Here is a 16,430-nt window from a genome sequence, read left to right on the forward strand (position 1 = left end):
GTTATCAGTGCATTTTTAAAAGCTGTTTGTTTGGATTCTGGCGTTTGATGTTTGCATATCTTTTTCTCCTGAGTAATTACATTTTTTCCCCTTTTCTCTCCCGATACTCTGCCCTTCATCCTCAACCACACACTGATTATTCTCTGCCACTGCTCTCTTTTATGATATGTCTTTCCTCATTAATCTCCTCTCTCATTACTCCTCCGCTCTCTTTTTTCTTTTTCTTTCTCTCCTCACCTCCAGATGAGGGCCAGACAGTTTGCCACAACCCTCCGGAGCTGGCTGGCCAGCGGTTGGCGGAGGTCGGCATGCAGTTGCGGGCAGATTGCCACCAAGGCCTGGGCTACTGGGACTACCTCTTCTTCATCGCCATCGGCTTTGTCATCTTCTCGGCCGGCACGGTCTCGGCTTGGGTGATGGGCGTGCTCATGGTGCTGTACGAACGCTACAGCAAGCGAAAGAGCGAGGAACTGGACAGCGATGACGAGGACGAAAGGGGAGGGATGGGTGGAGGTGGGGGAGGTGGAGGGGGAGGTGGGAACCAGGGAAATGGTGATCTGAGCAAGCCTGGCATGCAAGTGTGACAGACTGATGTGAAACAACATTGGAAGAGGAAGAAAGAAAAGACAGAGAGGAGCAACTTGAAGTGATGAGAGGGGTCTGAGACCAAAGGCTCTGCTATGAACTAAGATCTGCCTGTCTCTCTTTGTTACAGATTTAGATATTGCAATATGCTCCTTAACATATAAGAAAGTGAGTGTGTATGCGTACGTGTCTGCGCGCGTGTATGTGAGTGTGTGTCTGCGAGAGAGAAAGAGAGACAGCAATAAGGATGACTATGCCTTCACTTCAGGAGAAACAGAATGACCTCTGAGATTATTGAGAGCAATAACCCCCCCACCACCACCACCACCACACACACACACATACAAACAAACATACACACACACTTTGCACAGATAGTCTACGGAGCTGCTGGTTTCTCTGAGTGGGTGGATGTACCTTTATACTATATGTAAAGTACTCTTCAGTAACACCCAGTAAAACAAGACACGTGAGTGACGCATACACACACACACACACACACACACACACACACACACACACACACACACACACAGTATAATCATACAAAATACATAAGAAGGTACTGGGAGTCACAACGAGAGCTTTGCCTTATCTCCAAAGTTAAAGGGGGATCTAGTTTCGTATTTAAATGTGATTTTCCTGAAAGCCTTAAGGCAACTCACTTGAAATATTCTACAGTCACCGCTGTTTCCTATAGACAGAATCTGTCCACAGAGAACAAACACACATTTTGGGTCATAACAGATCGAACAATGTCAGACACTGTCAAAATAATGTGAATGTACAAAAAAAGAACAAAGAGGTGGTCCAACTAAGCTTGCCGTGTTACTCTTAACATTAAAAGGCACCCTGTGGAGCTGTCTAAGTGGTAAATGGTGCTATGGAGCAACATTTTCTTTGGGGCGTTTGTCAGTTTTGCTGTACTGACTGACACATAACGTTTTAAGCAAAATTAGAAGGTTTCTAGTTATCAATGCATGCCGATGTCTTAAGTCGGCGGGTATTTATATAAGTATTTATATAAGTATTTATATAAGCCTAGAGGATAGATGCAAATGAATTTATTTGAATGTAAAAAAACAACTCCCTTTGTTGACAAGAAAACTGCACAGGGTGCCTTTACAAAGCAACTTAACACCAGCTGAAAATCAGACTTTGTGGTTACTATATCCAGACAGTAATGCAAATTTGTAGCACAATTTTTTCCTGAATTCCTGACCAGAGACCTTTTGGAGTGTTGGGACCAAAAATGTCTGCAAGAATCTGAAACACTCTGTGACATCTTGAGAATGAGTTTCCACAACATATCCTTGATGTTGACCTAAAGAAAAGAAAAGCAAAGACAGATTAAAAGATGTTAAAGTGAAATCACACAAGCTGTAAAAGGCAGAACAGTTTTGACCCTTTTAAAAAGTAGTACTCAAACATTCTGGGAAATGTGCTGAATTAATGGTGTTAATTTCACCTATTTATTTAAAGGTAGCTACAGTTTCCCCAGTATTTCACAAAAATCTGATGTTGTCATTTCCTGCTGTTTCTTACTAGAGCGGATGGTTCACTCGACATTTAAAGACGTGCTTTTACGTGCCGTTGTCCCAGCGTCTCCAACTCAGATAGGGGCCGTGCAGAACAGTGACTGAGGTGCTTTTCAGCCTGATGTTAAGTTGCTCCCAAAGCTCGTTTCTCTGTAATAACAGATAGGAGAAGTCTACCTATAGTGACACTAAGTGACTGTCAAATCTCATGTTTACTATGTGTATGTCTGACTTCATGTTTCTGTGTGCACAGTACATGGTTTGCCACACCGTGAGTCGCACTGCAGTAGTTGCTTGCCGTAGTTGCTTGCCGTAGTCTTCATCTTGCTATTGTGCTTGTGGGAGAAGTTTGTCTTTCTCTTTGTGGCAGGATGCCTGTTGTGAACGTCAGACAGTGTTTGTCAGGCTTTCACCCAGGAAGTCTGGAGTTTGAGCCAAGTATTCAATTATTATTTTAAACTTAAAGTCAAAGTTTAATTAGTTGCATTTGAGAAAAGATGCTTTTGGTGGTTAAAATACACATTGCCACAACATTAGCCACTTCTTAAGCTGTTTTCACACATGCACTGCAGCCCTCAGCTTTTATAGACATTAACTGACGGAGGTGAATGTGAGAGTGTAAATGTTTAACCCTGTCACATCAATCACTATACGCTAACTTGTGTGTCTGTGTGATGTCCAATTGCACACGTGAGAAAAGCGTAGGCAACTGCACGGTGAATTGACCGCGAGCAAGTTGATCTGCTGCTTCGTGCACGCTCTACCCTCATAGCACCTAAGGCTAATCTGCACAGAGTATTCCTCTGTAGTAAGAATTATTTCCTACATGTAAGAAAAGGCAGCTTTGGACAATGTCCCGACCTGATTCTGTATGTGCACGTGTGAAAATGGCTTTTGAAAGCCCTGAAGCCAAACTTCTCCCGTGCTCTGTAATTGTAGAAGTGGGGCGGGTTCATGGTGGCTGCACATGAAGACAGCACCAGGGTGATTGACTCAGTGGTACATCCACGGATGACTCTGCTTTATGTGGCTAGACATATCACTTAGTTGACCCCATATCACGTACGCAGATGGGCTGCAGCCTATAACCCGACTGTCAGAATAGAAGTGTGCCTCTGGAGCAGTAGTAGTAGTAATATTACTGTTTGTGTTCATGTATGCGTAACTGTATGTGTTTAAGTGGGGTAGAGCGATCATAGAGCATCTCTGTTAGCAGCGTGGATGAGTGATTCATGAGCACAGATAGGTCCAAACCGATTCCTCCTTCATCCTGCTCCGCTTCCACCCTGTCTGTCAGAGACTGGATAGGCGGGTAGCGATAATAAAACTTTAGATAGAGGTGGGGTTGAGCAAGAGCAGGGTCACCATCTGAAGCAGGAATTCATCCTGACTGATGTATTTAGCAGCTGTATTGAAAGACTGATTGATAGCCAGGCTTTTATTGATGTTGTGGGCTAAGTGGATCCAAATGCCCGGGATGAATAGGCACGGTTAAATGATGAATCTCCAGAGGGTTTGGCAGAATGTACGCGTGTGCGTCACTGTGTGAGTGTGTGAAAGAGTGCATGTTTATGTTTTTTTGTGGCTTGGTTTATGATCATAACAGTATATCCTAATGTGGGTGCAGATGAGCGACAACAGCTTTTTAATTTTATTATTATTTTTTTTTTTTTACAATGAGAGCTTAACTTCCAATGAAAATTTGTCACATCTTCACAGACACGCTCCCCCCCTCACTCAATCACAGGAAGCTGCTCACCCTCCCATTTAAACACACACACATGCGCACACATAGATCTTCCTACATGCACAATAAATCTCAAGGGCATCACTAAAGTCAGAGCAGCAAGCCTGAGAACATTAACACTCCTGCTTTGGTCTCTCTTACCATGCATCACTACATCCTCTTATCCTTCCCCTTCATTCTCAATCCGACACTGTCATCAGCTCTCACATGACGCCAGCACACAAAGACACACGGATACACCTGGATCTATAATTTATCTGCTAAATCTTTAGGCTGTCAGTGCAGATTTTAAAAGGACCTGTGGAAGGCTGGTATCTATGTTTCATCACATTCATAAAAAGGCATGTGACCTACCATGGCATGACCTCGCAACCTATACCTAAACTTGCAGACAGCACTTTCTGTTTGGTGCGTACATCTGTTTTGCTGGGCTGATTGTCAGTTTTATGCTGCTGACAAATATAGAGCTGTTTAGCGGACAGAAAATGTGAGTCCTTTATCAGCACTAGGTCAGAGGAGAGGGGAGTCAGTCAGTGTGCCAAAAGGTGAGGCGCTATACTGGTGTGAAGTCGTCACAGGGCAGAGCACAGGACAGGGTAAAAATATCACTGATCTAAGAGGGCTTCTGTTTTGTGCACACATGTGAGCACCATCAGATTGTGTAATTAGCTGAGAGGCGAATGGAAGTTTAAAATGTTTGGTAGGAAGTTACTTTGGCTTATGAATCTCATCTTAAAGGCACTAATGCATCTAATGAATGAGCATGAGTTTGTGGAAAGGAGTTGGAAACAATTTAATATATTATTACTGATAAAATCACTGTAGTGGACTCTGTTCTGGGTGTAGCTGATCAAAGCAAGCGAGGAAAGAGAGCAGGGGGCTTCTTTGTAACTTCTCCCCTCCTCTCGTCATGTTTTTACACATAGTAATAATAATAATAATAATAATAATAATATGTCTGTGAAGGTTCTCAGTAATCCAGGTCATCGTAGTCAAAGGAATAATAATAATAATAATAATAATAATAAACTTTATTTATAAAGCACACTAAAAAACCAAGGGTATACCAAGGTGCTTGACAAAAAATAAAATAGGAAAAAGGAGATGGGAGGGAAAAGAGAAAGGACCTGGCACGTATCAATTATAAAACTTTGACAATCATAACATATAAAAGTAGTTAACAAGCATAACGGATAAAAATGTACCAACGCACACCAAATGTTAACTAGGTGGAAAAGCAAGATTAAATAAATAAGTCTTCAGCCGTGATTTAAACAATGGCATAGAGTCAGACGCCCGTATAGCAACAGGAAGATTGTTCCATAAGACTGGGGCAGCTACAGCAAACGCACGGTCGCCGCGAGATTTCAGCCGAGAACGAGGTTGCTCCAGAAGAAGTTGGGTAGCAGATCTAAGTGCTCTGACAGGAGTGTGTAACCTAAGAAGCTCATTGAGGTAGCTCGGCGCCAAATTATTAATAATTTTGTAAGTGAAAAGTAGTATTTTAAATTGAATACGGTATTTAACTGGCAGCCAGTGCAAGCCAGCAAGAACAGGAGTGATGGAAGAACACTTCCTGCTACCTGTCAAAAGGCGTGCCGCCGCATTCTGGACAGTCTGCAATCTAACGAGAAGGGAGGAGGAAAGGCCAATGTAAAGAGAGTTGCAGTAGTCCAACCTGGAAGTCACGAATGCGTGAATACGTTTTTCCAGGTCATTGTAAGGAATATAGCGCTTAGCCTTAGAAATGAGGCGCAGCTGATTAAAACTAGACCTCACAACAGAAGACACTTGCTTGTCAAATTTAAACGAGCTATCCAGTAATATGCCCAAATTACTGGCATAATCAGAAGGGGAACTAGCAAAAGGCATCAGAGCAGCACACAATTGGTCGCGGGGGATTTTACTATCGAACACCACGATCTCCGTTTTCTTTTCGTTCAGGACAAGAGAATTACTCTTGAACCAATCTTTAACCTCACGCATGCATTCACGAAAATAGTGAAAAGACATAGCAAGATCGTCAGTAATCTCAAAATAAATCTGTATATCATCAGCATAGCAATGAAAGGCATTATTATACTTCTCAAAAATTGCTCCAAGAGGGAGCAGATATAGTGAAAAGAGAATAGGGCCTAATACAGATCCTTGAGGCACACCACAGCGTACAGGTACCGAGGAAGATGAGAAGTTGCCCAAATTAACCGAGAAAGACCTGTCAGCAAGATCAGATTTAAACCAGTTGAGGGCAGTGCCTCTTATACCCACAGTGTGCTCAAGTCTTAGTAGAAGAATGTTATGATCGACCATATCAAAAGCAGAGGAAAGGTCCAATAAAACCAGGACCACAGAGCGTCCAGAGTCAGTGCTTACAAGAAGGTCTTTGAGAACTCTAAGCAAGGCCGTTTCAGTGCTGTGCCGTGGCTTAAAGGCAGACTGAAATTTCTCTGCAATGTTGTTCGCGTCTAAATACGCCTGAAGCTGAGAAAGAACTAGTCGCTCCAGGATCTTGGACAGAAACGGAAGCTTAGAGATTGGTCTACAGTTCAAAAGATCATAACAATCAAGATTCTTTTTTTTTTTTCAGAATAGGCTGGACTACAGCATGCTTAAAGGCCAGTGGGACAGATCCAGAGAGTAGAGAAAAATTCATTAAGAATAGAATGCTCGGTCCAATTACATCAAAGCAGCCCTTAACAATGCGTGATGGGAGAATATCAAACACAACATTGGTGTTTTTCAGTTGATCAACCAGCTGCTTCAGAGTCGAAAGTAACACGGGCTCAAATTGATGAAAAGTTGAATTACACTCAGAGGAAAAGACGGGATAAGAGGCAGACGAAGAGGAAAGCTTAAGGGATGAAACCTTATCTAAAAAAAGAATTTGAAAACGCTCACAAAGAGCTTGTGAATACAGTAAAGGCATATCAGGACAGGGATTAACAACAGAATTAAAAATTTTAAATAGCATACGGGGGTTGTGACCATTAGCCAAAATGACTTTGGAAAGAAAAGATGCCTTAGCCATTCTAGCAGCAGTTTGAAACTGTGAGCGGCTAGTCCGTAACATGTCATAAGAAACCTGAAGTTTATCTTTTTTCCACCTCCTCTCATCACGGCGACAAACACGTCGTAAGCCACGTGTAGTGTCATTTAGCCAGCAATGAGAGTAGGTTCTAGGGCGCTTCATTTTGATGGGAGCAACAGAATCAAGAATAGAAGAACAAAAAGATAACAGGATATTAGCACAACCATCAACCGAGCAGAAAGAACAGTCGTCAGGTACAGCCAAATCAGGGGTAGATGAAAATAATGATAACAAAATATCAGCATAACCATCAGATGAGCGAACTGAGCAGCAGTCAGGAATCATAAACGCCAAATCTAAAAAAGACACAGCAAACTTTGACACAGCTTCAGAGCTGAGTACACGTGGCGGACGAGAAAGAGCTCCAGACTGCGGTCCAGCGGCAGATAAACCAATATCAAAGAAAATAGGAAAATGATCTAAAATCCCAGCGTCATTTATATCCTTAATACAGATATCCAGGCCATACATAAAGACCAAGTCCATAATATGGCCTTTAACGTGGGTTGGTTCATTTACCCACTGAAGGAGGTTAAAAGAGTCCATTAAAGCAAGAAAGTCTTTAGCAAGCAGGTCATCCTTACAACAGATGTGTATGTTAAAATCACCAAGAATAAGAACAGAATCATATTTAAAAAGAACGGAACCCAAGAAGTCGGCAAAGTCCGAGATAAAACAAAAATAAAAATATTTGGGTGGTCGATAGACCAACACACACAAAGTGGTCGTGGAAACAGTCATCTCCAATAACTGAACTTCAAAACTAGCAAAGTTAGGCGAGGAAAGTTGCAGAACATTATATACGTTTTTAAAAACCGAGGCTAAACCACTTCCCCTACCAGAAAGCCTCGGTGAACTAAAAAAGGCACAGTCCAAAGGAAGAAGTAGAATCCAGGTTTCTGTAAGGAATAAAACATCAAGGCCGCTAGTAGAGAAGAAGTCATTGTAGCGTGTGAGGATGTATCTCTGTGTGTGGCTGGAAAATTCACAAGTTAATGCCTGAGAAAGCAGCGTTGGTGTGCTGTTTAGAAGTCAGAGGTGCTGTGATGGCTTGCTGTTGAAGCTGCAGATTGCAGATGTCCTCGAAGGCGACAGCACAGTCCCCAGTGTACGTGTGTGTGTGTGTGGGGGGGGGTCTGATTTAGATTCTGACAGACCTGCTGATATACTGTGTATCATGTTTTTTAGTTCCTTTGCCATTTCTTTTAGATTTTTCTTTAGTTTTGTACATCATGGATCATAAGCAATAAAGAACTTAAGGATGAAGTCTGGATGAAAAGTAGTTTTCTAAGATTTTACTTGTTAATACTGGAAAAATGACTTGAATTCTTGTCTTATATGAATAAAAACTACTCAGTTAAAAACTGTAAGATTTTTTTAATACCACAATAGTGGAGATCTTTTGTTTAACAGCACTGAGCCCTGGGTCCAGTGCACCTTTGCTGGATGTTTGCAGTATAACATAGTTCTGTTACTGGTTTTCATAGCACCACCACCACATTCTTTATTATTGGCATTTTTATAGCACTTTCAATTTGGTTTACTCGTATTGTTTTTAATGTTTCCGGCATATTCTGCCATTTACTAACTGAAATGTCCTGTCTGCTTTTAAAGCATTAAGAAGAAATTGTTTATGCATGTATACCAGTGTTTCCAATAATGTGGCATTGATATCAGCTGGCTTCTTTTTCAAATTCTCTGCAGTCGCTCTTCGGTTGTATTTCACAGAAAGCCCTAACGAAATCCCTACAGCCTGCAGGGCAGATGCATGCAGTTGCTTTGGGTTGCTTGGGAGTAAGGCCCAGCCACCAGACCCTCACCCTCAATCCCCCACCCCATGCCTGGCTCCAGGCCGGAACCACGGTGACTCTATTCTGTGCAGCGGGTCACTCTTGAATCCTCACCCAGAACCAGTTTGTCTTGGGAGATCCGACCAGGGGCAGATTGACCCACACAACATATCTCCTGTGATCACTGGACATGCAAATCCCTCCACCACGTTAACGTGATGATTCAAGGAGGGGACTGCATATTTAGAAGGTAGCAAACTGGCAACCATATGTTAGCCAACCATGGTTTGCTATTTTACTTCTTAACTATTATTTAGAAAATTAATAACACGTTGTATTCAAAGTGAAACTAGCAACTGAGACCATTAACTCATCAGAACAGTCAATAAGGTCACAAATCAAGTTAGCAGTACGTTCATTTCCTCATAAAAGTTGCCCCTGCCGGCCATTTAGAGAAAAAAAACAGGTTCACGTCCACATTGGCTTTACTTTTGGAGGCTAACTCTTTGCTATGCGTATGGTTTATGAATGAGCAATCTGGGAACCCACTGGCTAGTCTGATTAATTAGCATCTGGAGATGATGCCAGCAATTCTGGGCTTATACTGAAGCCAGTAAAGATCTGTTCCAAGATTTCCTGTTCCGGGCATCATTTATGAATGCAGGTAAATTAGAAAAAGATGATGAGAAAAAAAAATCAGTGTCAGACAATAGCTGATGGCTTTTTAGATTGCATTTCAGCATGCCATACCTCTTTTAATCTACACAAAAACTGTTCACTTGCATACATTTTGGGAAGTTCTTTACCAAAACTCTGCAGATTTGGCATATTCATGCTCAAATATCTGTTTATGGAGATTAATGACAAAGTAGCAATACTACAATAATAACCACACAAGTTATTAAATCTACTATGAGTGAAATCCCGAAGGTTCTCACTTTAAACTGTGTAGTCATGCTCTGGTACTGATGCGCAGGTGTGTGCTTTTGCTGCAATTGCCTGTGGGAACTCAGTTTCACAGATAGCTCAGTGAGGTTGGAAAGAGCAATCTTAGATTCAGTCTCTCGCTCTCTCACACACACACTGAGGGAAAAATAGAAATAGTCCATTCTCATAAATCTGAGCAATATTTGGCTCCATTTCCTATATATTAGACACAGTCCATCTGTCTGTCATGTGTGCCTCTAGAGAATTTAGAGACTGCACGCCACACACATACACACTTCACAGTGGCACTGGGATAGCATCAGGGGCTTAGAGCAGGAAGCAGAGGCTCACAGATGACTTTGGTGAATGCACGTGTGCATGTTTTTTCTCCCCTCTCTTGCCTGACAACTTTTCTTTCTCCTCTTTATCTGTCCTCACACCCTGCTCCCACCTGCTTGGCTCGGAGCACCCCACCCTTCCACTTTCCCTTTCTTTCCACTCCCTCCTCCCTTCACTTCAGTTGTGCTGCCAACTGCTCAGCCGCTCCACTCACACCACTGGCAGAGAGCGAGCCCTAATCCCTCACACGGCCCTCAAAACTGTGCCTGCTGGATCTCAGAGCTTTGGCGCTTCTAAAAGCTTTCCATGAGAGAGACAGGAAGGATTGCGGGCTGACAAATGGACAAAGAAAGACCGACAGGCTTGTAGACAGACGGACAGAAATGGCAATTTTATACAATACTAAGAACACAAAACCCCAGAAGCACAACAGCAATGCAAGAGCCAAAACATTTTGTGTTCACACAACCATTACTGTGTGCGTTTGCATGTGTGTGGGTGGGTGTGCGCTTTAGTTTGTGTGTTCAGTCTGATCTGATCCCATTATTTCTCTGAGGGTGAAGTTAGAGTGCAAGCATGAAGCACAGAGACCATCTAATGCAATAAGTCAATATTACAACCCATCACTGCACACAGACACACACACAGCACAAAATAGCCTTCCAGAAGAAAATGTGAACATTTTGTCTTTGCAGATCCTTTGAGTTTTATTATTCTCCATCATATTCCCTGTACTCACCACTGATGCACAGCTACAGTGGAAAAACTGTAAAAATCAAAGGAGGAATAGTAGAATATGACCAGGGGGAGGTGATACATCAAAATCAACAACTGTTTATGCATCACTTTCAGCGCAACCCCACTTTAAGAGTGGGGGAGAATGCACTGTGACTTCACCCACAGGTTTTCCTACAAACACATGACATAATGCCAACATAACATTCGCTCATAACTTTTATAATTTGCAACATTAATAAGTAATTATGTTAACTGGTGATGACAACATTGCTCTATGGCTGCAAAATAACCAGCGCACATGAAGCCCTTGTTTGCATTTACATTGTTCTACTGCAATTTTACTGCAGCAAAACAATGACAATAGTTATTTTATTTTACTAAAATAACTATTTTGCAATCTTGCCATAAAGTGCTTCATGTTATTACTATATAATGTTTCCACTATAATGAAACCAGCTTATCAGTCAATGCATGCAAGCCTAACTAACAAGCTGTTAGCATCTATAGTCTGTAGGGGCACGTCACACTGCAACACAAGTGGCTGTTCAAGGAGCTGTAACTTCTGTGTTGACTTCATTTTCCAACCAACACATTTATCAACCCAGACATGAGTCCGAATAGCTACAATAATGGGAACGAAACTCAAGTTGAACTGTAATTTTCCATTAACACCGGCCCTCTTACAAGAGGCAGGGTGCTCAGAAGCTTTGAAAAACATGACCTTTCAGTCAGTAGATGGATGTCTTTGAAACAGACCAGCCTATAGGTACTTGAGCAAAAGAGGAGAAAATAATCACCGTCACACTAGATGTCCATTCTAGAAAAAACATTATAGTACAATTAAAAGTTAAAGTGAGGACTCTTTTTTTATATAAATCTGTATTTGTTAGATTAAAAAAATCTTTAGTTGAGCAAGAACTAGTCTTAGTTCATGTTTATGCTGCGATTTAAAAGGTTTAAGACTGGGGACTGGCACGATCTTAGGAGTTTCAGGTGTGTCAACCATCTTTTCTAGCACATCAAGATGTGACATAGTTGGGGTAGAGGTCAGAGGTCAAAAGTGGACCAGAGACAGATTTTAGTTTCATAATTATAGAAATGGCACACTTTGTATACACTAGATACACACAATGTGCTCTCACGCAAATAAATAAAAACAAGTACAATACAGAGCAGCAACTTACCCAAGCCTTTCTGACACACACACACACACACACACACACACACACACACACACACACACACACACACACACACACACACACACACACACACACACACACACACACATCCTGTTGATCGCTGGCCTATCTTGGTTCTCTCACTTGCAGTAGCGCTCTCTTTCTAGTCTCTCTTGGCTTTACACACTCCAAAACACCAACACACACACACACACACACACACACACACACACACACACACACACACACACACACAGACTATTGTACAAATCTTCACAGAACTTGTCTGTACTGTATGACTAGCAGTTCTGGCTATTTAATACTGCAGTAACTTATATTAAGTAACATTTTATCTTTTACTATCAATTAAATCAATAGACTGATGTTTAACCAATGTTTGTGCTTTCATTCCTTTTTTTAACAGTGTGTCTTCTCTGTTTGTCCCTTTCTTGGGTGTCCTATGGTGATGTGGAAAAAAGTACACATCCTATGTCAGCACAATGTGCAGCAGGAGAGCAAATCGTGATTGATTTAGCCTCTGCACCAACACCCTGGCGCTGGAGATGGCAGTGACAGAGGGACTGAGGGTTGGGAGAGAGAGAGAGAGAGAAAATACATAGCGTTGTACCTGCAACTTCATTCAAACAATATCAACCCTAAACTATATTTTTGTTTAGTTTATATTTCAACCTCTTCAAATTCCCAGTCAAAATTTTCCATCTCCTGCGTGTCCCCAGTGATTTTCCCTTTTCCTTCTTGCTCTTATTTCTTTCCCACTCTGCCTCACTCTCTTTGTCTTTACCTCCCTCCCTTATCTCCTCTTGTCTTTCTGGCAGGAACAGTGGTTTTATTATCCAACGTCACCTCTGCCAGGTTGGGTCAGATACTGCAGTGGAGCTGTCTTCACTTGGCACTTAACATAGGGAGAGGGAGGAAAAACAGATACACAGCTGAGGGAAGTAGAGGGAGTGACACGCAGGTGGAGAGTTTATCCCTCTGCTGCACAATCTGTAGGTGTGAAGGTTCAGGCTTCCAGCCCAGCAAATTGTGTAAAATATTTGTGTTTATGCGTGATTGTGTCTGCATAGATGAAGTGTGTCTGAGTAGTGTTTGCTGCAGCTCCACTTGATGAACGATGCGTCACTGTGGCTGTGGGCTTTCTGGGAAGAAATGGTTGACCAGACACAGCACGCCAATGCAAGAATGCCAGGCCTGGTCTCTACCGCCGGCTCGGAGGAGCCACAATCGATCCTGACAGCTCAGTGTGTCACCAGGTCACGCTGCCACACTGTGGAAAAAAAAAACAAAAAAACTCATTTCAATCAACTAAAGTGCACTTTTCTCTTTTAACCATTTTAAGGAGCAGAAGATTGCAATAAGAATACCTGTTCTGATTTGTTCTTTCTGTCAATCCAGGTGCATTCTTAGTAGTCCATTACCTCAAGTTTATTTTGTACTTTCTGCTACAGCTACAAAGATTATGCCATCCTAACCAGATAGAAAATGATCTGTAAGAATGACTGTCTGATTTAGTTGCTTTAGACATTCCTTCTGTGCCTTTTTCCCGTCTGATGCAGTCGGGCAGCAAGAAAAATACTCCCCATCTACACTGAGTAAATGGATGACCACAACTCTTAAAACTGTTTCACTTCACAATATCTGCCAGACCAGTCTTTGTTTCAAAATCTAAAAAGTCTTTCATAGCTTAATAATTAAAAAATAATAAGCAGCATATTTGGTATGCTGTAGAGATCATGTCGGTCTAGGGGCTTGGGAATATTTTGGTTTCCTACCAGAGGATCTGTAAGAAAGGGCTACAGTAAGGCAAGTCTACGCATTTTGCTTTGAATGCTGCCTCTGCAACCCAGACCTGGACCCATGAATACATGGATGGATGAAGAATAAGAAAAATTAAAGTTCACAGTTCTCTAAATGCAGCTTATTTGCTCATATTTAAAGATGCATTGCTAGACGTCAGTAGATTGCAGATTGCTGTCAGCTGAGGTTTATTTTCTTATCCTTTCCAATTCACATGCACAATCCAAGCATGTTTTTGTGCTCACTTTATTTTTACATATTTCAACAACATATCAACTTTTAAGGTCCCAGTATAACTACCGCAATGGTCGCTTCGCTCGTCTCACAGTCACCAAATCAAGATTTGCATCCCATGGCCGACGCGCCAAGATCGACACATGAGGTGATAGTCAAAATCAGCGAGCATAATGGTCTCACTAGCAATAAATCAGGAAATAAAAATGAAAAAAAAAAAAAACTCCAGATATGTGCCAATAAAATATTTTGCAGCATTTTAAGTTTTTACACCTGAATGACCTCAAAAACTCTGGTCACCGTTCATCTTCAGTGAGTGTACGCTGTCAGCCCACTGTGAGCTGTCTACAGGGAGTGCAGAATTATTAGGCAAATGAGTATTTTGTCCACATCATCCTCTTCATGCATGTTGTCTTACTCCAAGCTGTATAGGCTCGAAAGCCTACTACCAATTAAGCATATTAGGTGATGTGCATCTCTGTAATGAGAAGGGGTGTGGTCTAATGACATCAACACCCTATATCAGGTGTGCATAATTATTAGGCAACATCCTTTCCTTTGACAAAATGGGTCAAAAGAAGGACTTGACGGGCTCAGAAAAGTCAAAAATAGTGAGATATCTTGCAGAGGGATGCAGCAGTCTCAAAATTGCAAAGCTTCTGAAGCGTGATCATCGAACAATCAAGCGTTTCATTCAAAATAATCAACAGGGTCGCAAGAAGCGTGTGGAAAAACCAAGGCGCAAAATAACTGCCCATGAACTGAGAAAAGTCAAGCGTGCAGCTGCCAAGATGCCACTTGCCACCAGTTTGGCCATATTTCAGAGCTACAACATCACTGGAGTGCCCAAAAGCACAAGGTGTGCAATACTCAGAGACATGGCCAAGGTAAGAAAGGCTGAAAGACGACCACCACTGAACAAGACACACAAGCTGAAACGTCAAGACTGGGCCAAGAAATATCTCAAGACTGATTTTTCTAAGGTTTTATGGACTGATGAAATGAGAGTGAGTCTTGATGGGCCAGATGGATGGGCCCGTGGCTGGATTGGTAAAGGGCAGAGAGCTCCAGTCCGACTCAGACGCCAGCAAGGTGGAGGTGGAGTACTGGTTTGGGCTGGTATCATCAAAGATGAGCTTGTGGGGCCTTTTCGGGTTGAGGATGGAGTCAAGCTCAACTCCCAGTCCTACTGCCAGTTTCTGGAAGACACCTTCTTCAAGCAGTGGTACAGGAAGAAGTCTGCATCCTTCAAGAAAAACATGATTTTCATGCAGGACAATGCTCCATCACACGCGTCCAAGTACTCCACAGCGTGGCTGGCAAGAAAGGGTATAAAAGAAGAAAAACTAATGACATGGCCACCTTGTTCACCTGATCTGAACCCCATTGAGAACCTGTGGTCCATCATCAAATGTGAGATTTACAAGGAGGGAAAACAGTACACCTCTCTGAACAGTGTCTGGGAGGCTGTGGTTGCTGCTGCACCCAATGTTGATGGTGAACAGATCAAAACACTGACAGAATCCATGGATGGCAGGCTTTTGAGTGTCCTTGCAAAGAAAGGTGGCTATATTAGTCGCTGATTTGTTTTTGTTTTGTTTTTGAATGTCAGAAATGTATATTTGTGAATGTGGAGATGTTATATTGGTTTCACTGGTAAAAATAAATAATTGAAATGGGTATATATTTGTTTTTTGTTAAGTTGCCTAATAATTATGCACAGTAATAGTCACCTGCACACACAGATATCCCCCTAAAATAGCTAAAACTAAAAACAAACTAAAAACTACTTCCAAAAACATTCAGCTTTGATATTAATGAGTTTTTTGGGTTCATTGAGAACATGGTTGTTGTTCAATAATAAAATTATTCCTCAAAAATACAACTTGCCTAATAATTCTGCACTCCCTGTATATACCAGATGTCCACATCGACTTATTCTAGAAGAGGCTGTAAAACTTTGTGAATGGAGTCCAGTACGAGACGATGAATCAGTGAAGCTCATTTATATCCAATGACATGGATACTCAGGTGAGTTGTTGATATCTTTAACTTTTCTGTCAGTAAGTGCTGCTGTTTATGCCACTATTAGCCTCTGCTAGTTAAACGTTCCTTGAAGTGGATGTGACATTTGTGGACATTTGTGGAAATAAACTCTCATATTATGTGAAAATGTAAACAAACTGTTTATCATGCTCGAGCCTAACATCAGCTGGCATAACGTTAGCTTATAACCAGCTGTTGTTCTTGTTTAACTGGCTTAATATCAACTGTCCCGAGACAGAAGGGTCGCATGTCTAATCTGGTGACAGTACGCAACTGCAATAATATTATATATATGTATCTGGCTGATCTCTACTGCACACATATAACAAGATTTGGCAGAAATACCACGTCCATCTCGCTCACCTTATTCAAGATAGAGGAGCAACATGCAAACTTCCA

At 41.8% G+C, this 16,430-nt stretch overlaps 1 protein-coding gene across 1 annotated transcript in view; it reads left to right on the forward strand.

Moving 5' to 3' along the window:
* Positions 1-12,328, forward strand: part of lrrc52 (leucine rich repeat containing 52) — a 33,423-nt gene extending 21,095 nt beyond the window's left edge. Inside the window, exon 2 of the mRNA XM_084921731.1 lies at positions 244-12,328. Within this exon, the coding sequence (XP_084777857.1) occupies positions 244-584 (341 nt within the window). The 3' untranslated portion in view covers positions 585-12,328. The remainder of the gene's footprint in view (positions 1-243) is intronic.
* Positions 12,329-16,430: the final 4,102 nt, after the last annotated feature.

This window comes from Perissodus microlepis, chromosome 23, assembly GCF_051167445.1.
Source record: "Perissodus microlepis isolate ML-2025 ecotype Zambia chromosome 23, ASM5116744v1, whole genome shotgun sequence".
Lineage (NCBI taxonomy): Eukaryota > Metazoa > Chordata > Actinopteri > Cichliformes > Cichlidae > Perissodus > Perissodus microlepis.